We start from the raw sequence: 24838 nt of genomic DNA on the forward strand, positions 1-24838 counted from the left end.
AATGGGAATTCTGATTGGGTTTGGGTTGGGAGTGGGAGTTCAGATTGGGGTTGGGAATGGGTTTGGGAATAGGAATTCAGACTAGGTTTGGAATGGGGCTGTGAATTCTGGTTGGGTTTGTGTTGGGAATTGGATTGGGACCAGGAATTCTGATTGGGTTTGGGTTGGGAATGGGAATTCTGATTGGGTTTGGGTTGAGAATTGGATTGGAACTGGGAATTCTGATTGGGTTTGTGTTGGGAATTGGATTGGGACCATGAATTCTGATTGGATTTGGGTTGAGAATTGGATTGGAACTGGGAATTATAAGTGGGTTTGGGTTGGGAATGGGAATTCTGATTGGGTTTGGGTTGAGAATTGGATTGGAACTGGGAATTATGAGTGGGTTTGGGTTGGGAATGGGAATTCTGATTGGGTTTGGGTTGAGAATTGGATTGGAACTGTGAATTCTGATTGGGTTGGGGTTGAAAATGGGAATTCTGATTGGGTTTGGGTTGAGAATTGGATTGGAACTGGGAATTCTGATTGGGTTTGTGTTGGGAATTGGATTGGGACCAGGAATTCTGATTGGGTTTGGGTTGGGAATGGGAATTCTGATTGGGTTTGGGTTGAGAATTGGATTGGAACTGGGAATTATGAGTGGGTTTGGGTTGAAAATGGGAATTCAGACTGGGTTTGGGTTGTAACTGGGGTTAGGAATGGGGGTTTTGACTGGGTTTTGGGGCTGGAATTAGGGATTAGGCCAGCATGGGGATTAAGTTGGGAATTGGGAGTGGGAATTCAGACTGGGAATGGGGGTGGGATCAGGACTGGGACAAGCCTTTGGGGGTTCACCAATAAAGCATTAATTAGAGCTGCCTGGGGTCACCCCTTGGGGACTGAGATGGCTACTGAGGACCCCGGCACACCCCAGGATAGGGCAATCCCGGTCACAGCATCCCAGTTATCCCAGTCACAGCATCCTGGTTATCCCTCCCCAGCAGCACCTCAAACCTCAGCCTTTCCCTAAAAATCATGGGAAAAGCCCCCCCCGTGCAGCCTGGGAGCACTCAAACAGGCGGCTCCATTCCAAGGCCAAAGAGTTTCCCTGCTTTAGTCGGGAATGAGCCGAGGAACCACTCTAAGCTATGTGTCAGGCTGGGAAGGACCTGGCTCCCACTGGATATTACAGCTAAATCCACCTCCGTGCTCCCAATCCCTACCATGAACTGACCCTGGAGCCTTCACCCTGCGGGCGAAGGGGTCTCTGGGAATAGCGAGAGGGAATTCAATCCCTCAGGTTGTTCCTGAAAGGCGATGCTGCCGCATTAATGCAGTATTCATGAGGCCCTGGGCAGCGGGAGGGCAGGAGCAGGGCGCAGCATCCGTCTGTCCGTAGGGAGGTAAGGAGCACATGGGATGGGGCTGGGAACCGGCAGCGTTTTGGTGCTGTGGGACTTGATCCTGCCTCCGAGCTTGGATAAGTCTCCTTCTCCACCTCTTCATCCATGAGGAATCCCTGCTTTTCCACCCCTGTTTGCTTCCCGGCCGGGCTGTCCTGCTTCTAACCCTTGTGTGCGCTGGGCGCAGCTAAGTCCTGATGAACTCATTGCATCCAACACGGTGCAGAGCATGGGGTCTGGTGGGGAAAACCCAACTCAACCGGGATGCTTTGAGCTGCTTTTCCTTGGGAAACGAGGAAGAAGGGAAGGGAATGAGGATGCGGGTGCCTGTGATAAGGAGGGGAAGACATCGGGTGCCCCCCACGCCACAAGGTCTTGAGCATCCCCATCTCTGCCCCACAGGGATGCTCCCGGCAGCGGCCGGGCTCTGCTGAGGACCATGGAGAGCCCCACGGCGGCTGCCGCCATCGACGTGGACCAGGGCTTCGCCATGGCCTTCGCGGCGCTCACCTTCCTCTTCCTGGCGGCCATGGCGGTGCGGTGCGCCCGGCTCGTGGCGGATCCCTACAGCGCCATCCCCACCTCCACCTGGGAGGAGGAGCCCATCAGCTGAGCCCCGGCACACACACGGGACCCCCAACACCCCCGGGGACCCCCCAGGGACCCCCCAGCACCCCCCGGGACCCCCCAGCACACCCGGGGACCCCCCAGCACCCCCCGGGACCCCCCAGCACACCCGGGGACCCCCAACACCCCCGGGGACCCCCAACACCCCCCGGGACCCCCCAGCACCCCCAGGGACCCCCAGCACCCCCCGGGACCCCCCAACACCCCCAGGGACCCCCAACACCCCCAGCACCCCCCAGGGACCCCGGGGACCCCCAGCACCCCCCAGGGACCCCCCAACACCCCCAGGGACCCCCAACACCCCCCAGGGATCCCCAGAACCCCCCAGGGACCCCCAACACCCCCAGCCCCATAGGGCCCCAGCCTCCCCCTGCACCACCCAGCATCCCAGGGCCCTCAGAGCTCCCCATTGCCCCCCAGGGCCCCCCCCCCCAGACCCCATTACCCCCCCAGCACTCCCAGAACTCCCCATTGTCCTCCCACAGCCCCCCATTGACCCCAGTACCCCCACTGCCCCCCCAGCACCCCCATTGTCCTCCAGAGCCCCCCAAAGCCCCCCAGCACCCCCAAAGTCCCCCATTGCTCCCAGCACCCCCATTGTCCTCCAGAGCCCCCCATTGCCCTCAGCACCCCCCGCCGCCTCTAGCCTCCGCTCCAGCAGGGGGCAGCGCGGCGCCTCCTCCCGCGGGGCAGCTCCTCCCCGCTGCGCGTGCCCCTCAGCCAATCCCTGCCGCCGCCCGGCGCTTGGAGCTCCGCCCCCTCGGAAGCAAAGGGCTGGCGGGGGCTCCTGTTGCCGGATGTGACGTCACGCGGGTTCTGGTGTGGAGGGCGCCCCTTTCGCCCCCCCAACTCCCCTTAGGTCTCATCCGAGCAGGGGCCGGGGCGCGGTGAGTGCGGCCGGGGGGCGAAGGGAGCCGTGGGGCACGGGAATGGGGGCGAAGGGAGCCGTGGGGCACGGGAATGGGGGCGAAGAGCGGCCCATGGGGTGTGAAAAGGGGACTGAGAGGGAGCTGTGGGGATGCAGGGAGATGGGGGGCAAAAGAAGGCCCCGAGGGGGCAAGGGAGGACCGTGGGGGCAAAGGGGGCCACGGGGATGCAGGGAGCTGTTGGACAGGGGAATGGGGGCTGAAGAGGGGCCTGTGGGGGGAGAAGAGGGACTTGTAGGGGGCAAAGGGAGCTGTGGGGGTGAGGAGAGCTGTGGGGCAGGGGACTGGAAGACAAAGAGGGGGCTGTGGGGGCTGTGGGGATGCAGGGAGCTGTGGGGCAGGGGAATGGGGGCTGAAGAGGGGCTTGTAGGGGGCAGGGGGAGCTGTGGGGCAGGAGGGGTGGGCTCTGGGGGCAACGGGGGCTGTGGGGATGCAGGGAGCGGTGGGGCAGGGGGATGGCAGGCAAAGAGGGGGCTGTGGGGGAGAGGGAATTGGGGGGAAGCTTTTGGGGGGTGTTTGGGGTGGGAAGGGAGCGTGCGGAGCAGCCCTCATAGGGTGTGAGAGCACGGGGGTGGTAGGAGCAGGGGGTGGAGGCTTTGGGGCCGTGGGGAGAAGAGGAACGGGGTTTGGGGTGCAGCAGGGGCCTGGGGTGAGGGGGGGAGGCGTCCCCTTCTCAAGGGAGGCATAAAGCAGTTGGGTTCCAGCAGCCTTTCCTCGCCTCCCCGTGCTCTCAGGGGCAGCGGGAATGGATTCCCAGGAGATGAAAGAGCTGCAGCAGGAAGTGATGGAGGAGCTGGGAATCTCCATGGAGGAGCTCCAGGACATCATCGACAAGGAGCTGGAGAAGTACGAGTGCGTGAAGCAGAGGAAGCAGCAGCTGGAGGAGCTGGAGAAGTGCGTGAAGCAGAAAGAAGAGGAGGTGGCTTGTGTGGACAAGCTCTTTGATGATGCTTCCAGGTGGGCAGGTTGGAATCGCAGCCGCACGTTGGAATTGGGAGCATTTGCTGCCCGTTCCCTTCTTTGTGGACGGACATTGGGATTCCACGGTGTGGGGGGTTCCTGAGGGATGATTAAACCCGTTCCTTTGTGGCTTTGTATCCCGCCTGTGGCTGCTCCTCCCTCACCTCATGGTGTTGTATTGAATTGGCAATGGTGGTTGGTTCCTCTTATTATGGGATGTGCTCACTTTGTTTCTTTCCCCATCTGTGCCCTTTCCTCTCCCCAGAGCCATTGACAAGTGTGAGAGCCTGGTGAAGGACCTGTATTCCAAACTGGGCCTCCAGTACCGGGAGAGCAGCTCCGAGGATGAGGATTTGGCTGCCAAAGCCATGGAAGTGATTGAGATCCCGGATGAAGACGATGACGATGTCATGAGCATTGATCCAGGCTGGAAGCACAGTTCAGTAGCCCGTTGCACTGCAGGGTACCAAGGGAAGGGATGTCCTGGAGGATGGGAGGGATCAGGAGGAGGATAACATTATACTGGCCGTAAGCCACACGGGTCCCTAAATGAGAGAGGATCAGGTAGGAAACACCATTACAGCAGGTGTCACCTGCCCAGAACTATTCCAGAGCTCCTGGAATCCAACACTGGGACTCTTCCCTTTTCCCACCTGTGTGTTGTCCCCATCAGGTGCTCCCCTGTGGGGAAGGAGGTTGGCCATCTGGAAGGGGTGGCTTAGGAAAAGCCTCGCTTGGGTGGATTTTGGCAGGGAAAGAGAACCTTTTGGGTGGATGATTTCCTGTGTTACCTCTTCTTTCCCTGACTTAACCAGGATGGATTTTCCCTCCCTGGGATGTTTTAAACCCCTTTTATTCTCTTCAGACACAGGCACTGGTAACTCCAGAATCACAAAGGATCAGACTCTGGTGAGTTGGAACAAACCAGACTCCGGGGTACCCTGAGAGGGGTTTTGCTGGAACACTTGGACCAGTGTTGTATTTAGAGCAAAGAAAAGGTTCTTCGTGGTTTATCCCTCTTTCCTTCCCTCGAGCTGCAGGAAGCCATGGCTGCAATCAGGAAGTCTGCCCAGGATGTTCAGAAGTTCATGGATGCTGTGAGCAAGAAAACAAGTGCCCAGGACGCACAGAAAGGTCAGTGTGGGAGGGCCAGTCATGGGCTGGCCCTTACCTGCACCTTACACCTCTTGATTTGCTTGCTGACAAAGAAAAGAGCTGCTCTTTCCATGCTGGAAGGACCCATTAGGAGCTGTTGATTCCAGATTCCTCTTGAGCTTTAAGCTCTTTCCCAAAGCCAATCCAATTGGTGCGAATTCCGTAATGGGAAAAGCTTTTTAATGATGCTTAAACCCCGCTTGCTGATGACTCCATCCAGGAAAACTGAAGCACTTGGGGGTGTCTGAGGTGCAGGAGAGCCAGTATGCCTCTTGCCTCAGCCCGGTCGATGTTTTTCCAACCTAAGAGAGGGAATCTTTGAGCAATTTCTTATGGATCCCCTGTTGCTGTTCTTTGGGTAGATGCACAAAGCCTTCAGGAAAGCCCTGGCTCTGGCCAGCCCGCTGGCTCTGCAGCGTCTGGGGGGGATCTCAGCCATGATGAAGATCTCAACGTTGGCATGAGGATCCTGGGCAAGAAGAGAACCAAAACGTGGCACAAGGGGACTCTGATTGCGATCCAGAGAGTGGGTACGTCCCCTGTGTGGGGCTGGGGCTGGGCTTGGGGCTTGCACCCCACTTTGGAGTTGGGAAAGCCACTCTTTTACCTCCCAGCTGCATTCCTGAAAGGCTTTGGGAGGAATTCCCTTGGCTGGGAATGGGCTATGGAATGGGACTTGGCTGGAATCACTTGGCTCTTATCTTACCATGGTGAAATGTCTTGCAGGTGCTGGCAAGAAGTACAAAGTGAAGTTTGATAACAAAGGGAAGAGTTTGCTCTCTGGCAATCACATTGCTTACGACTATCACCCTCTGCCTGAGAAGCACTACGTTGGCAGCAGGGTTGTGGCGAAATACAAAGATGGGAACCAGGTCTGGCTCTATGCTGGCATTGTGGCCGAGACCCCAAACGTGAAGAATAAGGACAGGTATTAATTTCCCTCCACTGTCATGTTCCGCCCCCGTCTCCCTCTTCTGTTTTCATTTGGTTAGGGGGGAAATAAGGTCTATTTGTTACTGTTGGAGCTAAATTCCTTCCTGCCCTTTAGGAGGATGTAGTTCTGAGTGTGGCTTCTTCAGCTTTTCTTATCTCAGAGTTCTGGGTGGAGCTTCTGTTCTATTATTCATTGCCCTGAGTCATGAATCAGATCTGGTAACTCATCCACATTATCACACAAACACAAGTCTGCCTTGCTTAAGGCAGAAAACCCAGGGTTAGGAAACATGAGCCCTGAAAGCATTTAGTTGCCAAAGCACTTGAGGAGAAGCAAGAGCAGGTCTAAAGGAGGCTTTAGTTGTGTACAAATATGGGGCAGGACTTCTTCATGGTGTGGTTTAGACTTATGGGCTTCCTGAGATTATCCTAAAGGATGTAACTGCGCTGTTTCAGCTGTGGATCTGCCAGAAATGCTTCGTTGTGTCAAGTTCTATCTGATGCATATTTAACCACTGCAAATGAAGTGCATTTAGTACTCAGGTTGCAGATTTACTCCTCCTAGCTGCAATGCTGTTCTCCTGTAACACAACCTTCACACAGCTCCGTATCCTGGGGTTACTGTTCGAGGCACCAGCACTGAGTGGGTGCCATACCCAGCCTTAGTGGGGGGGTCCTCTCCAAGCTCCTGGGCCCTGCAGGCACTGGGGACTCTCTTGTGCTCATCTCCTGTCTGCAGGTGGAGCCCTGGAGGTGTCCCCAGTTCCTTCTTTGTCACCATCTACATTCTCTGCTGCTGCTTTGTCCCAAAGGCTCCAGAAATACATTTTCTTCCATTATAACTGTGCTATATTCAGCTGCATGTTTAATTCCAACTTCCAGTGCTGCTCTTTTCCAGGTTCCTGATCTTCTTTGATGATGGCTACGCTTCATATGTCAAGGAGTGGGAGCTGTACCCAATCTGCAGACCCTGTGAGTGAGCTCTGCCCCTTCTGTATCCTAACACTGGACTTGTATGGAGAGCCTTTGGCTGTATGAAGGAGGTGGGGTTCAAAACACAGGGGACATGTAGATGTTTGTGTCTGAAGCTGGAGGAGACTGGTTTCTTCCTGGCAGAGTGGTTGTGCTGACCCCTTGCACTCTGGGTGCATTACCATGGCTGGATTCCTGCCACCAAAAAATCCCCCACTTGAACATTCTTCTGTAAAAGTCCATCTGGGATCTTTATAGTTTCTCTTTGTGAGAGTTTTCCACCCCTGATCATCCCTTTCCCCCGACTCATCTCTTTCTGAACAGTGAAAAAGACCTGGGAAGACATTGAGGATGTTTCCTCTCGGGATTTCATCGAGGAGTACATCACAGCTTACCCCAACCGCCCCATGGTGCTGCTGAAGAGCGGGCAACTCATCAAAACAGAGTGGGAAGGGACCTGGTGGAAATCCCGAGTGGAAGAAGTGGATAGCAGCCTGGTCAGGATCCTTTTCCTGGTAAGGCAATTCCCTTCCTCCCATGAGAAGGGGAAGATGAGCTTAGATTTGAGGCTGGTGGAGCTGTCTGATTGAGTCCAGTTTCCTTGGTATCATACAAGGGCCTGAAGCAAGCACATGCTTTTTGCTTAGTAGGTAAACCACCAAGTTCTGCCTTCCAAGTAGTTCTGTCTTCCTAGTAGTTCTACCAAGTGAAGGTCAGACTCTTTCCTTTGCTCTCAAAAGTCTTTTAAAGCATTTTGAAATTGAAACTGTAAAGCAGTAGATGAATAAGAAACCAAATCCATCATCTGCAGGTGTGCAAACACCTCACCGTGGCTTCTGTCCTAATCCAGGTGCTGGTTTGAGAAGCAGGATTGCAACTGAGCAGGGGTTGGGAGCTGTTGCTCGTTCACGTGCTACAAATCACGGGGAGTGGATGCCCTGTCTGGGCCCACTTGGCTCTCTCCCTGTCCAACCAGTGCAAGGCCACCAGGCTGGGGGGATTTTGTGTAACCTCCCTGCCCTGGAGGATGCTTGTGCAGAGGAACTGGCTTGTGTTCCAAGGGGATCTGCCTTCTCCAACTATGTCCCAGTGGTCAGTTGTTGGCTAAGGATAGAACAAGGTTTGGGGTCTCGGCACTGGGCATCTTCTAGGTTCGGTTTGTATTCAGGGCTCCCCCAGATATGCTGGATTAGTGCCCTTGTTCTCCCTTGGCTGCATGGTCTTTCAGAAGCTTTCAGGTCAATGCTTTACCTCCTTTCCATTGGATTGTGCTCCTGGCTGTCTCCCAGGCCTGGGTTATCCCTCTGGAAGCTCTTGCCGTGGGTGCTGTGAATGTTGCCTTCTCCTTGCTGCAGGATGACAAGCGCTGTGAGTGGATTTACCGAGGCTCCACACGCCTCGAGCCCATGTTCAGCATGAAAGCCTCCACAGCCTCCACCCAAGAAAAGAAGCTAAGTGGGCAAGCAAGAACTCGTCCCAATGTTGGTATGTGGCATCTTTTCCTTTCGTTTGCGTCCTGGAATTTGGATGAGTGCCTGGGTTGTACAGGTGGGAGCTGGTTCTGGTTCGGTGGAGTTGGGTTTAGTGGAACTCCTGGTAATCCAAGATTTCCAGTGGGCTTTTTCTCCTGACATAAAGATGCCACAGAACCAAGCTGCACTTGTGTGAAGTGGCCGGAATCTGTCTGAGGTCACTGGCTGTGACTCCACACTCACCTGTGACCTGATGTTAACCACAAATGTCTCCCTTCTGGTTGCCTTTGGGGACTAAAGCATTATCTTGTGGCTTTGGTTGATGGTGGAGACTTCTGTTGAGATCCCCCTTTTCCCTTCTCCCCACTAGGTGCTGTGAGGAGCAAAGGGCCCGTGGTACAATACACACAGGATCTAACAGGAGCTGGTACCCAGTACAAGCCTTTAGAGCAGATGCAGGCAGCCTCACAGGCTCCACGCTCTGCTTCTCCACAGCCTGCAGAGATGGAGTAAGTACTCGAGTCACTTCTCTGCTTCCACCACTACCTCCTTTCATCTCCAGTGCTCAGCTTCTTCAGGCACCCCCCTCTCTGCGTAGGGGAATCCTCAGGTGCATGTTTTCTCCATGACTAACTTGTTTCCTGGTTGCACAGATTGCTTTTAGTCATGTTTCTGGGGGAAACTGTAGATAAAGGCAGCTGGATGAGTAACAGGGGGCGGGAGAGCTGAGAGCCAAGCACCAGCTTCTTCCTCAAGGCTAAAGCTTCACCCTTGATGTATTTCCAACTTAGAGTGTTTGCTCCTTCCCCTCTCAAAGTCTGAATTGCTCCCTCGTGTCATGATCCAGGCCCTGGCCCCCGGCTGCTTTGTTTTCCTCCACTTGGACTGAGCTGCTCACAGACCTCGATGGCTTAAAAGGCACTGGGAACTCGGGATCAGTGCTTGGTCATGGACCAAACCTGATCAAGCTGAGCCACAGCCAAGTCACACCCGTGCCTTCTGCTGCCAGGGGCCCAAGCAGGACGTTCCTGGAAGTGCAGGCTAGTGCTGAAGGAGGCCTGGATGAAGGAGGAACTCAACCTGGTGATGAAGGGAATGTGTTGGAGACCACAAGGGTACCTGGGCACGTGCCCTGGGACTTTCATGGGAAGGGAGATGCTGCCCCAGTTCATTTTTGTCACCACTGTGGATTCCCCATCCGAATATATGGACGCCTCGCCCCCTGCCAGCATGTCTTCTGCCGTGACTGTGCCCTGCTGCTCGGGCAGAAGGGAGAGAAGACATGTCCCAGCTGTAAGGAAGCTGTGCAGGAAGTGAACCTTTACTCATGGGATGCTCTCCAGGTGTAGCAGCATCTAAGAAACACCCCTGCCTGCAGCCTCCAGCCTCAGGAGGGAGTTCCTCTCCAAGTACCAGTGCAATAGGACCCATTCTGCCCCTTGAACTTGGAAATGCTCCTCCAAGCCATTCAGACCAAGTACTAGAGATCTAGTACAAGACACACATTACAGCTGGTTCCCTACCCTGCAGTGAACTCCTTAAAGACACTAGTGACTGAAGGCAGCAATATCCATGTCCCAGAGGAAACTGATGGGTTAAAACCACAATGGATTCAGCTTATTAAAACTGAGAGGATGTGCTTTTCACTCTGGTGTTTGTTTTGCTCTGAGGAAGGGCTGGTTCTCGTCCCTGTCTAGGCTCACTTTCAGGTTCTAAGGTGCCAGGGAGCTGCCACTTGGGACTGTTTGAAGTCCATCAGTGGAACCTCTTTTCTCTTGCTCTTGACTTCTCAATGTGTGTTGACACTTGGCTTTGAAGGCAGGTGTTTGGAGAAATGGCCACCCCCTTCTGCTCTCAGTGTCCCCACCCTTTGCGCCCTGATAACATAACTGTGTTCTTCCACTTGTGGCAGTGGCTGGTTTGGGCTGGTTTTCTGTTTGATGGGTGTAAGTGGGTTGGATCTGCTGTTGTTTCTTAGGGTGGGAGTGTTGTGTCCTTCAAGTGTCTCCCACCTCCCTGGTGTTGTGCATCCCTTTTTGGGAGCCCCTTTTGTCAGCAGTGTTATTCTATTCCCTCACACAATCTTATCTTGTTACTTGGTACAGACAAAAGAGTCCTCTGTGTTCCTGTTCCTCCCACTGCTCAGCTCTGCCCAAGCTCTGTAAGCTCTTGTTTCTGCTGGTGCAGGGGTTTCTTCATGGACTGGTTTGGCCAGCTTCTTCAAACTGAAGGCCTTGGGCAGCCTGGTTACACTCCTTTCACCCTCATGCCTTGCCTCCAGATAAATAGCACTTTACAATGCATGCTGGCATTTGCTTGGGGTTCTAGGGCAAAGAGGTAGAAATGAGCTGATTTTTACACTCCTTAGGAAAAAAACCTGCTTGTTTTCTCATGGATGGGGGACAGCTGCATGTGAGTCTTGCGTATCACTCATAGAATCCATCAGGTTGGAAGAGACTTCCAAGATCAAAGAGTCCAGCCATTCCCCACCACTAACCCCTGTCACGAAGGGCCTCATCTACACAGTTTGGGAACACTTCCAGGGCTGTTGACTCCACCATTCCCTGAGCAGCCTGTTCCAGTCCCTGACCCCTTCCCTCCTGCAGGTACTCTGACAGTCAGCTGGCCCAGGCGAGGAAGCAAGTGGCCAAGAAGAGCACTTCCTTTCGTCCCAGCTCTGTGGGCTCCGGGCAGTCCTCCCCTTCTCCCCCTATCCTCAGTGATGCACCTCTGGCGGGCAGGACCAATGCAGCCCAGCAGCATCGGTAAGTGCAGCTTGTTCCCTGCTTCCTTGGGAGGGTTTGGGATGCTGGGACAGCTTTGGGCCTTGTTGGGTTTGTTTCCCTATGAACTGAGCTCTTCATTTGCAGCTTATCTCCTCCTGAGCCATTTGTCGTCTGCTTTGGGTTGCCTCCCAGAAAACTTCGTTATATTTGAGCTTGGGGTGTCTCTTATCAGTTCTGAGCAGCATTTACTCCAGTGGGATTCTGGCCAAAGCCTCTGCCCCTGCTTATTGTTAGAGGACTCCCTATTTCTACAACTTCCTAGGCTGAGAGGAAAGCTGCCATTAATGTCAGTCTCCAGGTGGCTTTTCCACAGTGGTGGCTTTGTGGCAATCAGAAGCACAGAAGCCATTGCTCCGTGGTCAGAGACCACAACCAGCTTGGGCTTGGTTTTGCTTCCCTACTGTGATTTTGGGGGTGGTGGTTGTGTTCCCTGCTGCTGGTAACGCTCCCTTTGGGGCCTGCCCAGCCTCACTCCCTGGGAGTGCTGGTGTTTGTGTCTAATTCAACTGTGCAGCAAAACCAGTGAGTGTCCTTGTGTGTAACCACCAAAAAAGCATCTTATCAAAGCAGCTGCTTTGATAGGAATGAATTGACTGAAGTCCCTTTGCTCTTTGAAGCTCTGAGGCACTGGCAAAGGTTGTCCGAAGAAGTGGTAAGTGCTCCATCCCTGGCAGTGTTCAAGGCCAGGTTGGACAGAGCCTTGGGTGACATGGTCTAGTGGAAGGTCTCCTTGCTCATGGCAAGGGGTTGGAACTGGATGGTCTTGAGGTCCTTTGTAACCCAAACCATTCTATGATCTTAGGGTCCCTTCCAACCCATTCTCTGATTCCCTACCTGCTTTCTGACATATCCCTTTCCCACTGCCAGCCTCCCCAGCAGCCAAGCAGGCACCAGCACCCCCCAGGCCTTCCATGGCATGATGGACCGTGTGCCCAACGAGCCCTCGTACCGAGCCCCGCTGGAGAAGCTGTTCTACCTGCCCCACGTGTGCAGCTACACGTGCCTGTCTCGCGTGCGGCCGCTGCGCAGTGACCAGTACCGCAGCCGGAACCCGCTGCTCATCCCGCTGCTCTATGACTTCCGGCGCATGACGGCGCGGCGCCGCCTCAACCGCAAGGTCGGCTTCCACGTGCTCTACAAGACTCCGTGTGGGCTCTGCCTCCGGAGCATGCAGGAGATCGAGCGGTACCTCTTCGAGACAGACTGTGACTTCCTCTTCCTGGAGATGTTCTGCTTGGATCCCTACGTGCTGGTGGATCGCAAGTTCCAGCCTTACAAACCCTACTACTACATCGCGGACATTACCAAGGGCCGGGAGGACGTGCCGCTGTCCTGCGTCAATGAGATCGATAACACCCCACCTCCTCAGGTGGCCTACAGCAAGGAGCGGATCCCGGGCAAAGGGGTTTACATCAACACCAGCTGGGAGTTCCTCGTGGGCTGTGACTGCAAAGACGGCTGCAGAGACAAGTAGGTGACCCCATGGATGGCACTGGAGGGTGGGGATGACAGCACAAGGTGGACCTGCTCTGCACGTCATGCAGCTCTGCTTGGTTGTAGATTGGAACCCAGTTTTGCCCATCTCTGCATATACCCATTCAGAAAGATGGGATTTCTTCTCCTTTCTGTAAAACCAGTGTCTAAAACTTAACTTCTGAAGGATGGGTGGGTTTTTCTGTCTCTCTAGATCAAAATGTGCCTGTCACCAGCTGACTGTCCAGGCGACTGGCTGCACCCCAGGAGGACAGATCAACCCCAACTCTGGATACCAGCACAAAAGGCTGGAAGAATGTCTCCCGACAGGGTAAGCAAAGCCACATCTTCTTCCCTCACAAACACCAGGTCCAGAAACTTGGTCTCTTGATGCTGTCAAAGAGGGGTATTGTTCAGCCTGGAGAAGAGGAGGCTCTGGGGGCACCTTAAGAGCGGCTCCCAGTGCCTAAAGGGGCTACAAGAAACTGGGGGAGGGGCTTTGGACAAGGGATGGAGGGGACAGGAGAAGGGGAATGGCTTTAACCTTCCAGAGGGGAGATTGAGGAAGTCATTAGTCATTAGGAAGAAGTTCTTGAATGGGGCTTGGAGCAATCTGGTCTAATGGAAGGTGTCCCTGCCCTGGATGAGCTTTAAGGTCCCTTCCAAACCATTCTGTGACTCTGTTTCTAGAGGGAGGTAGTGCAAACCTGCCTCTGTCCTTGACCCCTGTTAACATGTGGCCTGAGATCTCTGTTCATGGCTGCAGCACCTTGCAACAGCACTTTCCCTGCTCTGTTGGGCTCTCAGTCGCTGCTGCAGTTCCCTTTGTGTCATTTCTGGTGCCACACCAGCTCTTGGGAGGTTCTTTACCAAGGAAGATGTCTCTGTTCTCCTCTCTTTCAGAGTTTATGAGTGCAATAAGAGGTGCAAGTGCAACATTAACATGTGCACCAACCGCTTGGTCCAACACGGCCTCCAAGTCCGGCTGCAGCTATTCAAGACCCAGAACAAAGGTTGGGGCATTCGCTGCCTCGATGATATTGCTAAAGGCTCCTTCGTCTGCATCTATGCAGGTAGGACCTCACCTCATGGGCCGAGCAGGTAGAAGCCTCTTACCTTTGAAATGGGTGCTCTGAATGAAAAGCCTTTGTTGAGCCAGCCCTGCCTGGCAGTCACATGTATCCAGATAGGAATCTGCTTGGTTTCAATTAAGGAGTGGGGGGAATAAGTGTTTGAAAAGATCTGGTTGTGTCAGGCCTGAGATCTGGGCTTTGTTTATCATGAAATAGGACGTGGAGCTGCTGGAGCGAGGCCAGAGGAGGCCATGGAGCTGCTGCGAGGGCTGGAGCAGCTCTGCTCTGGAGCCAGGCTGAGAGAGCTGGGCTGGAGCAGCCTGGAGAAGAGAAGGCTCCTGAAGGGGAGACCTGAGAGCAGCTCCAGTGCCTAAAGGGGCTGCAGGGAACCTGGAGAGAGGCTTTGGGCAAGGGATGGAGGGGCAGGACAAGGGGAATGGCTTTAACCTGCCCGAGGGGAGACTGAGATGAGCTCTTAGGCAGAAGCTCTTCCCTGTGAGGGTGCTGAGGCGCTGGCACAGGGTGCCCAGAGAAGCTGTGGCTGCCCCATCCCTGGCAGTGCTCAAGGCCAGGTTGGACACAGGGGCTTGGAGCAAGCTGCTCCAGTGGAAGGGGTCCCTGCCTGTGGCAGGGGTTGGAGTTGGATGAGCTTTAAGGTCCCTTCCAACCAAAGCAGGCCGTGACTGTGTGACCCCAGCGCTGCTTGTGCACGCTGTGAATCAACACAAACCTGTTTCCTGTTTACACCCCACTGGTTGCTGGGGCCATCAGCACAAACCAACCAAATGCAGAAGTTGCGCGGGGCGGTTGCGTCAGCCCTGCAGTGAAAGCAGGAACACTGCTGGGTTCTGGTGCTCTGCTCACCCTCAGCATCACCTCTGTGCTGTGCCATCACCTCCAGCCCCTCGGAGGCAAAGGCAGTGTCCCTGTTTGAACCGCTGGCGAGAGATGTCCATGGTGGAAGCCTGGATGTTAGCAAGGACCCTGTAGTGAGAAACCGGGATGTAGCCACAGGACAGGGGGTGATGGGTTCAAACTAAAACAGGGGGAAGTTCAGGTTAGATATAGAGAAGTTCTGTATTGTGAGGGTGGTGAGGCACTGGCACAGGTTACCCAAAGTGGTAAATGCTCCATCCCTGGCAATGTTCAAGGCCAGGCTGGACAGAGCCTTGGTGTGAGGCATCACTGCCCATGGCAGGGGTTTGCAACTGGGTGATCTTAAGCTCCTTTCCAATCTAATCCATTCTATGACCCGCTTTAGACCACCCAAGTGCTTCAGATTACCTCGAGTATCAGGGTCATACATTGTCCTTTCCCAGCCCATCTTTGGCATAAGGTGGTGTCAGCCCTGTTTGCTCATTGATGTGCACTGGGTTAGGAGCCTCATCCCTGTAAAACTCACACTTCTTTTTCCTATCCCCCAGGGAAGATCCTCACGGACGACTTTGCTGACAAAGAGGGGCTGGAGATGGGGGACGAGTACTTTGCCAACCTGGACCACATCGAGAGCGTGGAGAACTTCAAGGAGGGCTACGAGAGCGATGCGAAGTGCTCCTCGGACAGCAGCGGGGTGGACCTGAAGGATGATGAGGACGAGAACACAGGCACAGAGGAGCAGGAGGAGTCCAACGAGGACAGCTCCGATGACAACTTCTGCAAGGACGAGGACTTCAGCACCAGCTCGGTGTGGCGCAGCTACGCCACGCGCCGCCAGACCCGCGGCCAGAAGGAGAACGGGCTCTCAGAGACAGCCTCCAAGGACTCGGGGCTCGCCCGGCAGCTCCAGCACGACGAGGCCCCTGTGGCTGCCTCCTGCAAGCTCCCGGTGTCGGAGGAGACCTCCAAGAACAAGGTGGTGTCATGGCTGAGCTCCAACAGCATGGCCGATGGCTTCCAGGACAATGACAGCACCTCCTCCTTCAAGATGAGTGAAGGAGGGGAAGCCAAGGCCAGCAAAGGGGAGATCGCAGGGGAGAGGGAGAAAACCTGCGCTGCTGCCCCGGGAGACGTGGATCAGGAGCTGAAGGCATCAAAGAAAGAAGTAAGGGAGATGAGGAAACAGAGGCACCACGATGGGCCTCAGCTGTGCTCTTGCTCAATGGCTTCTCCACCCATACAATGTGCCTGTGGTGCTCTTTGGTGTCCCCATGCTCTGCTTACTTGGCCTTTGCTTGCTGTGGTGGGGTGGGAGGTGCCTGTCCCCTTCCTGGGGGGTGTTTGGGCACAAGAGGCTACGAAGAAGCTGCTCAGCATGAGCTGAACATCCCTCAGGCCCTTGGTGCTCTGTGGCTGTGCAGCCCTGCAAGAGGGAGCCAGGGATGGTGGGGACATGGGGGTGCTCTCTGTCCCCTCCCTGCTCTGTTGAGGACCCACCCTGTGGGACGTGGAGGACGGGAGACCCATGGTCAGACCTTGGCCCCATGAAGCAGCCCCTTGGCCCAGGTGCCCCACTGAGTGGGGCTGGTGTTTGGGAAGTGATTGCACAGAAGGGCTGAAGGATGCTCCAAAAAGGAGGGGTTTTAATTGCGTGTCCTTCTCCCCCCTGCAGGAGCCTGAGGACGTAGCCAAAATTCCCGGGTAAGGTTCCTTAACGTGGATTTTTCCTGCTTTTTACTGCCAAATAATGAATTGCTGCAGCTTTAGGGCTGCCCTTAACTCGGTTTAACACCACTGCTGGAGGAAACAGAGCTTGGGCTGGGCCCAGTGGGACCGCTATGGGCTTGTCCAGCTCTCGGTTCCCCCTGCTGCTGTGGCTCTGCCTGGAGATCCAAGTGACCCTGCTCTTCCCCCAGGCTGGGCGACTTGGGCAGGATGTATGGATACAACCCCAGCCCTCCCAAGCTGGAGGGGATCCGGAGGCCGACGAGCAGGACGGCGCTGCTGCAGAGCAAGCGGCTTTCCGGCACCCCCCAGCCCACCACGGATGTAAGCAGATATCCTTGGGATGGGATGGGCTGGGAATGCCAGACCTGGGCGGGAAGGGGTGGGCCTGGCTCTGCCCCAGCTCCAGCCTGGTTCAGTGAAGGCCTTGAACCTTGCTTTGGGTTTGTTCCTCTGCACTTCCATTCCCAGCTGGGCACCAGCGCAGGGCTGTGGTTTGGGGCTGTGATTTCCTGGGGGGAAGCTGATTTCCTTCTGCGACTGGGGCCCTTCTGTGGGTCTGAGAGCCCCAGGAACAGAGGCCAGGCGGGGTTTGGGCTCTGTGTTGGAAGGGGATGTAGCACCTTGGTTCCCACACCAGGGATGCGGTGCTCAGCAGGGCAGCCACAGGCTGGGGTTTGCTTTGTGGTGCCTGTCCCTTCCTCACCAATGCCAACGCTCTCCTTGCCCCAAGGTGCCCTCGGGAGCTGGGGGTCCCTTTGCCCAGGACGTGCTGACCGTGTCGAGCAGCACTGAGAGCGAGGGTGAGAACGGCCCCACAGCAGCAGGACAGGGCCAGGCCGCCACCAACGACAGCGACGACATCCAGACCATTTCCTCGGGCTCTGATGAGGAGGACGGGGATGAGAAGAAGAACCCATCCTCGGGGTCAGGTGAGGAGCACAAAGAACGGGTACAGGGAGACACGTGGGGCAGAAGCCACCAGAGTGGGCTCCTGGGGCTGTAGTTGTGAGCGTGGTGCATCCTGCTCCATGTGCCTCTGAGCTTTGTCTCGCCAGCCAAGGGCTGAGGCTTCCCCAGGGGTTGTTTGGGCCGTAACTGCTAAAGCCCAGTCCCCAAGTGCTGGACGTTGTGGAGAGCTGGGAAGAACCAACTGTGAGGCTCATTGTGTCAAGTGGAGAGCTGGGAGATGCCCTGGAGCCAGCCCAAGGGTGGCTTTAGATCCAAGGAATGGTTGGAGTCGGAAGGGATGCTAAAGCTCATCCAGTTCAACCAGGGCCACCTTGCGCTGGAGCAGGATGCTCCAAGCCCCTGTGTCCAACCTGGCCTTGAGCCCTGCCAGGGATGGAGCATTTGAATCGGTGTCTGCGGGGCTCCTCTTGTGGAGGGTGAAGGGAACACGGTGGAGTCTCCTCCCGCGTTGCAGGTCCCATGAAGAGGCAGGTGGCTGTGAAATCCACCCGGGGCTTTGCCCTCAAGTCAACCCACGGCATCGCCATCAAATCCACCGCCATGGCCGCCGACAAGGGTGAGAGCGCGCCGGTGCGCAGGACCACGCGGCAGTTCTACGACGGCGAGGAGTCCTGCTACATCATCGACGCCAAGCTCGAGGGGAACCTGGGTCGCTACCTCAATGTGAGTCACCTCAGGGGGCAATGGGCACCTTGGGGTGGCCTGGGGCTGCTCAGCCTGGAGAAGAGAAGCTGCGTGGAGAGCTCAGAGCAGCTCCCAGTGTCTGAAGGGGGCTACAAGGATGCTGGAGAGGGGCCTTCATCAGGGACTGGAGCGATAGGACAAGGGGTGATGGGTTCAGACTGAAACAGGGGGGATTTAGGCTGGATATAGGGGAGTTCTTCCCTGTGAGGGTGGTGGGACACTGGAATGGGTTGAATAGAGAAGCTGTGGCTGCCCCATCCCTGGCAGTGTTCAAGGCCAGGTTGGAGCGAGCTGCTCCAATGGAAGGTGTCTGTGCCCATGGCTTTCAATGAGCTTTAAGGTCCCTTCCAACCCGTTAAAAACTGGGAAAAGAGCCGGATGAGGAGGCTGGATCCACCCCTGTGGCTGGAACTGGGCCCCGTGACAGCCAAGTCAGACCTTCCTCAGCAGCGTCACCTTTGCCTGCGCCTCCAGCCTGGCTGTGGGCAGGGAGGGAGTGGAGCCCATTCCATGGGGAGTGCTGCTGCTTGTCCCAGCTCCCGCTGGCTGGGGCCTGGCTCCAGCCCCGTGCTCACGGTGCCTCTGCTCCCTCCAGCATAGCTGCAGCCCCAACCTCTTCGTGCAGAACGTGTTCGTGGACACCCACGACCTCCGCTTCCCCTGGGTCGCCTTCTTCGCCAGCAAGTGAGTGGGGGGCACAGGGATGGGTGTCCCCTGGTCCCCTTGTCCCTTGTCCCCTGTCCCTGCTCTCCCCCCCAGCCTGAGTGGGGAGAACCTTGGTGAGGACCCCCCTGTTCTGTGCAGGAGCTCCTGGGGTGGTTTGCAGCGGGTTTAGACCTTTCCAAAGGGGGGGGGAGTTAAGTCCCAGGCCCCCGCCACGTGGCTCCTGGGCCCCGGGAGCGTGGAGTCTCCTCCGGGAAGCCCCACAGGAGTGATTCATCAGGGACCTTTGTCCCTGTGCTCCCTATGGAGCCAAAGGCAGCGGCGCCGCCTGCTTCACCCTTGGCCTGGGGGGAGCGGGACGGCTCCAGCGAGGTCAGATGTGAGCGCTGGAAGCGGGGGTTCCGGCTGCTCCTCCCCTCTGGAATGGCCTCTTCCCTTCAGCCTGGTCGTTCTCTCCCCAGGAGGATCCGTGCTGGCACGGAGCTGACCTGGGATTACAACTACGAAGTGGGCAGCGTGGAGGGCAAAGAGCTGCTGTGCTGCTGTGGGGCCATCGAGTGCCGCGGGCGGCTGCTCTGAGCCCCCCGTGCTCCGTCCCTGCCCTTCCCAGCGGCTTCACCATTCCCAAGTGGAGGAAGCGGCTTTGACTCTCCCATCACTTGAACTCAGATCGCAGGGAGCAGATGGACACAAACTGAACCGGACTCAGGCAGGGGATGAGTGTGGGGGGAGCCCCTGGGATGTGCTTCTGCCACTGGTTTTCCAATGGGAAACGCTCCAGGGAACTGCTTCAGGGTAGGAGTGGGCCGTGCCCATCCCTGCGGGGTTGGGGGTGATGGGATGAGCCCAGTTCCAATGGCCCAGTGTGCGTTGATGGGGTGAACCTCAAGCGCTGCAGGTGCAGGGGCTGCAGCTGGGGCCCAGTGCAGGAACCTTTCCATTGCTCCAGGGCAATGAACCACAGGTTTCTGTTACCAAAGCGATGCCCAGAACTTGAGCCCAACCAAAACCCCCAAATCTGCCCCAGTTTGGCCTCACCCTACTGCAGCTGCACTGAACCCACCCCCCTGCCCAAGCCGCTGCAGCAGCCACAGATGATTCCAGAGCTCTGGAATTCTCTTTTTTTTTTCCTGGAAGTTTATTAGTTGTGAACTTTTCGTATCTTTTAACCTTTTTATTTCTTTCTTTTTTTAAAAAACAAGAACAACAAAACAGGTTTTTGGTCTGTGGTTGGGAATGGTCCTTTCCTTCCTCCCTCCGCGCTGGGACAGCCCCACAGCCCGGGATGGAGGCAGGAGACCCGGAGCCAAGCCCCCGGCTCCTTCTGGCATCCAAATAAATAGAAAACAGCAAAAAAAAAAAAAAAAAAAGAACACAAAAAGGAAGGAATTGGGCTGTGAATTTGTCCGGGTGGAGCCGGGGGGGGACCCAAATCCCATCAACAAAAGGAAGGGATCCAACTCCTCCGGGAGCCCAGACCCTGCAGCTCCCCCTTCCCAAGTGTCCCCTGGGCCACCGGATCCCCCTGGAACTGCTCCACTCCTCCCTCCCTCCCACCCTGTCCCGGGCTCGGGGAAGGGGCTTTTCCCCGTGTTAGAGGCATCTACAGGAGGTGCTTCCCGCTGGGATGGGTGGGAAAGGGGGAATAACGGGGCTGGAGCCCCGGCACCGCGGTGGATTAAGGCAGCAGGTGAAAGGCAGGAAGGGCACCACGGGCGTGAGGCGGGGAAGCAGCAACGGCTGCACCCGGAGGCGACCGCGGTGCCAGGGATGGGGGGGACCCCAGGGCAGTGGCTCTGGTGGCTCAGTCGGTTTTGCGGTGGTTGTTGTTGAGCACCGGGTGCCCGTTGGAGAGGGGCCCGTTCTTCTCCTCCTCCTCCTCCGAGTTGTCCGTCTCCTCGCGGTCGCTCCTCTCGTCCTCCACCACCTGTGGGGGGACAAAGAGGGGGGCTCAGGCAGCTTCCCCCATTGCAACCACCGCGGTCTGACCCCCTCCATGGGCACCCGCATGGGGGCAGAAACACCCCACACACCCAGAGAGCCTCCTCCGTGGCAACAGAGCCTCCTGTCCCCATTCCCCATTGAGGGCTCTCTGGGATTCAGGAGCCAAACGCAATCCGGCTCCATGATGTGGGGCTCTCCATCACCCCCCCGGCCCCCTCTTGCCTTTCCAGTTATGAACTTCTGGGCCATGCGGATGATGAGGTAGGCCCAGAAGATGTGCAGCGACTGCAGCACGGCCATCATGAAGTTAAAGAAGTAGTAGCCGAAGAAGGCCGGGTAGAGCTCCAGCGGGTAAACCACGGTGCAGTGCATGATCCTGCCGGGAGAAGCGGCTCCGTTACGGGCAGGGACCAGGATCCTGCCCCCCCCCCCCCCAGCCCCCTGGGTCTCCCTGCCCCGTGCCTCTGTGTCCGCCCCCGCAGCCCCCAGCGCTCACCAGAAGGGCAGAATGACCAAGCGGGTGATGATGAAGACGGCGGCGAAGACGATGAAGATGTTGTTGCAGGTGTTCCTCCAGCCGGCGTAGTTGAACATCTTGGCAGACTGGGGGGGACAGAGGGGGTGAGCGATGGAAACAGAGCTGAGGGTGCACGGGAGAGCTTAGAGCAGCTCCAGTGCCTAAAGGGGCTGCAGGAAGCCTGGAGAGGGGCTTGGGACAAGGGCCTGTAGGGCCAGGCCAAGGGGAATGGCTTGAACCTGCCAGAGGGGAGACTGAGCTGAGCTCTTAGGCAGAAGCTCTTCCCTGTGAGGGTGCTGAGGCGCTGGCACAGGGTGCCCAGAGAAGCTGTGGCTGCCCCATCCCTGGCAGTGCTCAAGGCCAGGTTGGACACAGGGGCTTGGAGCACCCTGCTCCAGTGGAAGGGGTCCCTGCCCGTGGAGCTGGGTGAGCTTTAAGCTCCCTTCAACCCAACCCATGCCATGGTTCCGTGAGGAGGTGGCCGGGCAGGGGCTGTACCTCCAGCAGATAGTCCGAGGAGTCGTGCAGGGCCATGATGAGCGTCCCCGCACGGATGTAGTTGGCAAACCAGGAGAAGCTGATGAGGATGATGGTGGCCACGTGGTGGATGATTTGTTCCTTGAAGTCCTGCACCCAGGAAAGGGGGAGCTGGAGGCTGGAGCAGGCTCCAAACACCACAACCTGCTCGTACCCCAGATCCCCCCAGCCCCAGAGGGTTAAGAACCCTCTGTAAGGTGCCCCCAGTGAGCCCCACTGCCCCAGCCCACCTTGCGCTTGACATCGGAGGCGATGCTGAAGAGCAGGGACCAGTAGAAGGAGAGCTCGATCATGTAGTACCAGTACTGGGAGGGCAGCATGCTCTGAAAGCCGGGAGACAGCTCAGGGGCTTGACCCCATCCTGTGGGCACCCGCCAGACCCACAGCACCCAAAGCCCTTCCCTGTGCATCACCCAGAGCCACCAGGGTGCCAGGGACAACCCCACGCACCCAGAGAGCCCCTCCACAGCACCGGGGCCTCTGGACCCCGCTGCTCAGGGGGCAGGAAGGGCAGTGGATGGTGGCTGGGATGGGGCTGGGGCTCACCTGGATGGGGTATCCCTTCCACACCTCCCGGAGGTCGTAGAACCAGGGTTTCTGTGGGATGTGGAGGGGAAGAGGGAGACAGAGAGGGGTTAGAGGGGACTGGGGGTGCCGATGGGGCAGGGGAAGGGGGGAGCAATACTTACATCCACTATAACAGCCATGCCAGCAATGAAAGCAATAAGGTAAAAGGTGAATCTCCAACTGGAAAAAGGAAGCAGACGGTCCTCAGACGGGCACCGGGCGAGGGAGGGAGAAGGACGGACCCACTGGCCCCATGTCCCCTGGGTCCTCCCAGCCACGTGGGTGCCCCCGCAGGGTGATGGGGACAGTGAAGGTGACAATGATGGGAACGGTGATGGGAATGGTGACAATGATGGAGACTGTGATGGGGACAATGATGGGGATGGTGATGGGGACAGTGATAGGTACGGTGACAGTGATGGGGACGGTGATGGGGACAGGTAAGGGGACAATGATGGGGACAGTGATGGGGACAGGCCCTGGGTCTCACCTGGCCTCCCTGAACTTCTTGAGCAGGCTGGGCCGGTCCTGGTTGCGGCGGCGGCGGAACCAGCGCTCCACTTGCCGCACGGTGCAGCCGCTCTTCTTGGAGAGCATCTCCACATCAGCCTGGGGACAGCGGGGCCATCACCACCGTCACACAGGGACCCGGCTCTGCAGCTCGTATCCCCCTCCCCAGCCATGCCAAGCCCCTTTTGGGGACACCACCCCCCCCCCATCACCTCACCTGCTTGGGGTGCTTGGAGGTGGCAGCGTAGAACTTCTCCAGCACGGGGTTGGGGGTGGCTTTTAACCTGATCTTCTCCTTGACGTTCAGCAGCCCGGCCAGGGGGGTGGCCACGTACCTGGGGAGGGAGCAGGGCACTGAAGATGTCGTTTCTGTGCCACTTGGTTGATGCGGCCCCATCGAAGCCCCCCCAGTGCCGGTTTCCCCATCCCGCCGTGGGGTTTCAGCACCCAAAGGCCCCGTGGGCACAGAGCAGCGGGGCCGAGGTGGCCTCCCCAACAAAGCCCCATCTGTTCCCGGCCGCGCTCGCCGTTGTTTGCCCCGGGCATCGCTCCTGGAGGATGCACAAAGCCGGATTGTGCAGAGCCCTCGGCAGGGAAGGGGACGGGGCACACGGGGCAGGACCCCAGGGTGCCACCATCGCAGCAGCGGGCGCACAGGGAGGGTCCCTGTCGCAGGGGGAAGGGACTCACGTCTCGAAGAGGTGCCGGACAACGAGGAAGACGAAGGCCAAGGGGATGGTGATGTAGAGGTCGGAGGCTTTGGCATAGACTCGCCCATCCCGGTCCTCCAGGTCGGCCCAGGTGAGGTTCGCCGGGAGCCAGAGCCGCTCCCACCAGAAGCAGTTGTACAAGGCCTGGAACATGCTGGGAAGGAGGAAGGGAAAGAGCAGGAGAGGTGAGGGGGGCCCTGGTGCCCAATTCCCCCCCTTAAGCTCCCGGCTCCGGCACCTCGGGACTTTGCTCCCGGCTGCCGAGGGGTCAGCGGGTGAACATTAACCGGGGCCGTGGCACCGGCCCCAGGGAGGAACCCGAGTGCCGGGCACGGGGACTTCCCCGTTTGCCTGGGCTCAAACGGGAATAACGCCGGGATGAGGAGAATGGGAGCCCCCCGGCAGCAGCCGGGCCCGGGCGCCCGCCCAGGCCAGGATTAGGGATCTGCCGACGGGACAATGAGCGCTTTGTGCCTTAAAAAGGCTCCTGACGGGCACCGGGAGGGAGCGGGCAGCGCGGAGCCGTCACCGCGGCCACCGGCGCCGGGCGGGGGGGGGGGGGGGCTCGGTGCAGCCCGGGTTGGGGGTCCCGGGTCCGCGGGAGGCGAAGCCCCCAGCGTGGAGCAGGGACTCAGGGAAGCAGTGGGGCCGGTTCCGCGGGGGGAGGCGGCTCCGATTCCCGTTGAACCGGGATGGGCCGGGCCGCGGGCAGGTAACGGGCACGTAACGGGCACGTAACGGGAGGGGGGGGGGGGAGGCGGCGGGGGGAGGCCCCGGCGCCCCCGCGCTCCCCGGGGCTCAGCCGCAGCCGCGGGGGTGCGGAGGAGGCGGAACCGGCGGCCGGGGCCCCCCGGGCGCGGCCCCGCTGGGATCCCCGCGGCCCCGCTGCGCAGCGACCCCGCCCCGCGCCCCGCTCCGGGGTTCCGGGTCCCCGCCGGCTGCGGGCTCCGGGGGGGGGGCAGAAGTAAGGGGGGGGGGGGCCGCGGCCCGGCCCGGGGGGGTCCCGGCGGGGGCTGAGCCGCCCGCGGAGCACCGGGCCCGCGGCGGAGAGGCCCGGCCTGAGGGGGGGTGGAAGGGACCCGGGCCCCCGCCCCGCCCCTGCCCGGCGCCGCCGCAGCGGAACCGGTACCGGGAGCGCCCGGGCCCCGGCGCGGCCTCGCCCTCCCCCCACCCCCCCCGCCCCTCCCCCCCTCCGTCCCCCCCTCCCCCACTCACGCGCCGCCGCCCGGAGCCGCCGCCGCCGCCTCGCGCCAGGCAGCGGGCGGGAGTGACGTCACCGCCAACACCGAAGGCCCCGAGGGGAACGGGGCGGGGCGGGGCGGGGCCGCCAGGCCTGGGCAATCGAGCGCCGAGACGGGGAGCGGAGCGGCCCGG

At 58.2% G+C, this 24838-nt stretch overlaps 2 protein-coding genes across 5 annotated transcripts; one reads left to right on the forward strand and one right to left on the reverse strand.

Moving 5' to 3' along the window:
• Positions 1 to 2780: 2780 nt before the first annotated feature.
• SETDB1 (SET domain bifurcated histone lysine methyltransferase 1) lies at positions 2781 to 20049 on the forward strand. 3 transcript variants are annotated; one of them, XM_065660292.1, is made up of 22 exons: positions 2789 to 2896; positions 3670 to 3892; positions 4161 to 4333; positions 4761 to 4804; positions 4930 to 5029; positions 5413 to 5580; positions 5777 to 5978; positions 6882 to 6955; positions 7280 to 7470; positions 8311 to 8440; positions 8798 to 8936; positions 11034 to 11192; positions 12081 to 12683; positions 12901 to 13017; positions 13590 to 13759; positions 15184 to 15800; positions 16308 to 16336; positions 16552 to 16684; positions 17094 to 17292; positions 17787 to 17995; positions 18612 to 18700; positions 19141 to 20049. In XM_065660292.1, the coding sequence occupies exons 2-22, from the start codon at positions 3681 to 3683 to the stop codon at positions 19256 to 19258; spliced, it is 3876 nt and encodes a 1291-aa protein (XP_065516364.1). In that variant the 5' UTR covers positions 2789 to 2896; positions 3670 to 3680; the 3' UTR covers positions 19259 to 20049. The 3 variants fall into 3 exon arrangements, with proteins under 3 accessions (XP_065516366.1, XP_065516364.1, XP_065516365.1); XM_065660293.1 differs by having other exon boundaries at positions 4936 to 5029; XM_065660294.1 differs by lacking the exons at positions 11034 to 11192; positions 12081 to 12683; positions 12901 to 13017; ... (6 more) ...; positions 18612 to 18700; positions 19141 to 20049 and adding an exon at positions 9275 to 10073 and having other exon boundaries at positions 2781 to 2896.
• CERS2 (ceramide synthase 2) lies at positions 19833 to 24786 on the reverse strand. Of its 2 annotated transcripts, none has more exons than XM_065660308.1 (11): positions 24680 to 24786; positions 23445 to 23618; positions 22972 to 23089; positions 22735 to 22853; positions 22367 to 22424; positions 22224 to 22274; positions 21908 to 22000; positions 21639 to 21767; positions 21120 to 21226; positions 20846 to 20999; positions 19833 to 20606 (listed from the first exon to the last, which is right to left on the reverse strand). In XM_065660308.1, exons 2-11 carry the CDS (start codon positions 23615 to 23617, stop codon positions 20484 to 20486), a joined length of 1125 nt encoding a protein of 374 aa, XP_065516380.1. In that variant the 5' UTR covers position 23618; positions 24680 to 24786; the 3' UTR covers positions 19833 to 20483. The 2 variants fall into 2 exon arrangements, with proteins under 2 accessions (XP_065516380.1, XP_065516381.1); XM_065660309.1 differs by lacking the exon at positions 24680 to 24786 and adding an exon at positions 23703 to 24157.
• Positions 24787 to 24838: the final 52 nt, after the last annotated feature.

Source organism: Lathamus discolor, chromosome 24, assembly GCF_037157495.1.
Source record: "Lathamus discolor isolate bLatDis1 chromosome 24, bLatDis1.hap1, whole genome shotgun sequence".
Lineage (NCBI taxonomy): Eukaryota > Metazoa > Chordata > Aves > Psittaciformes > Psittacidae > Lathamus > Lathamus discolor.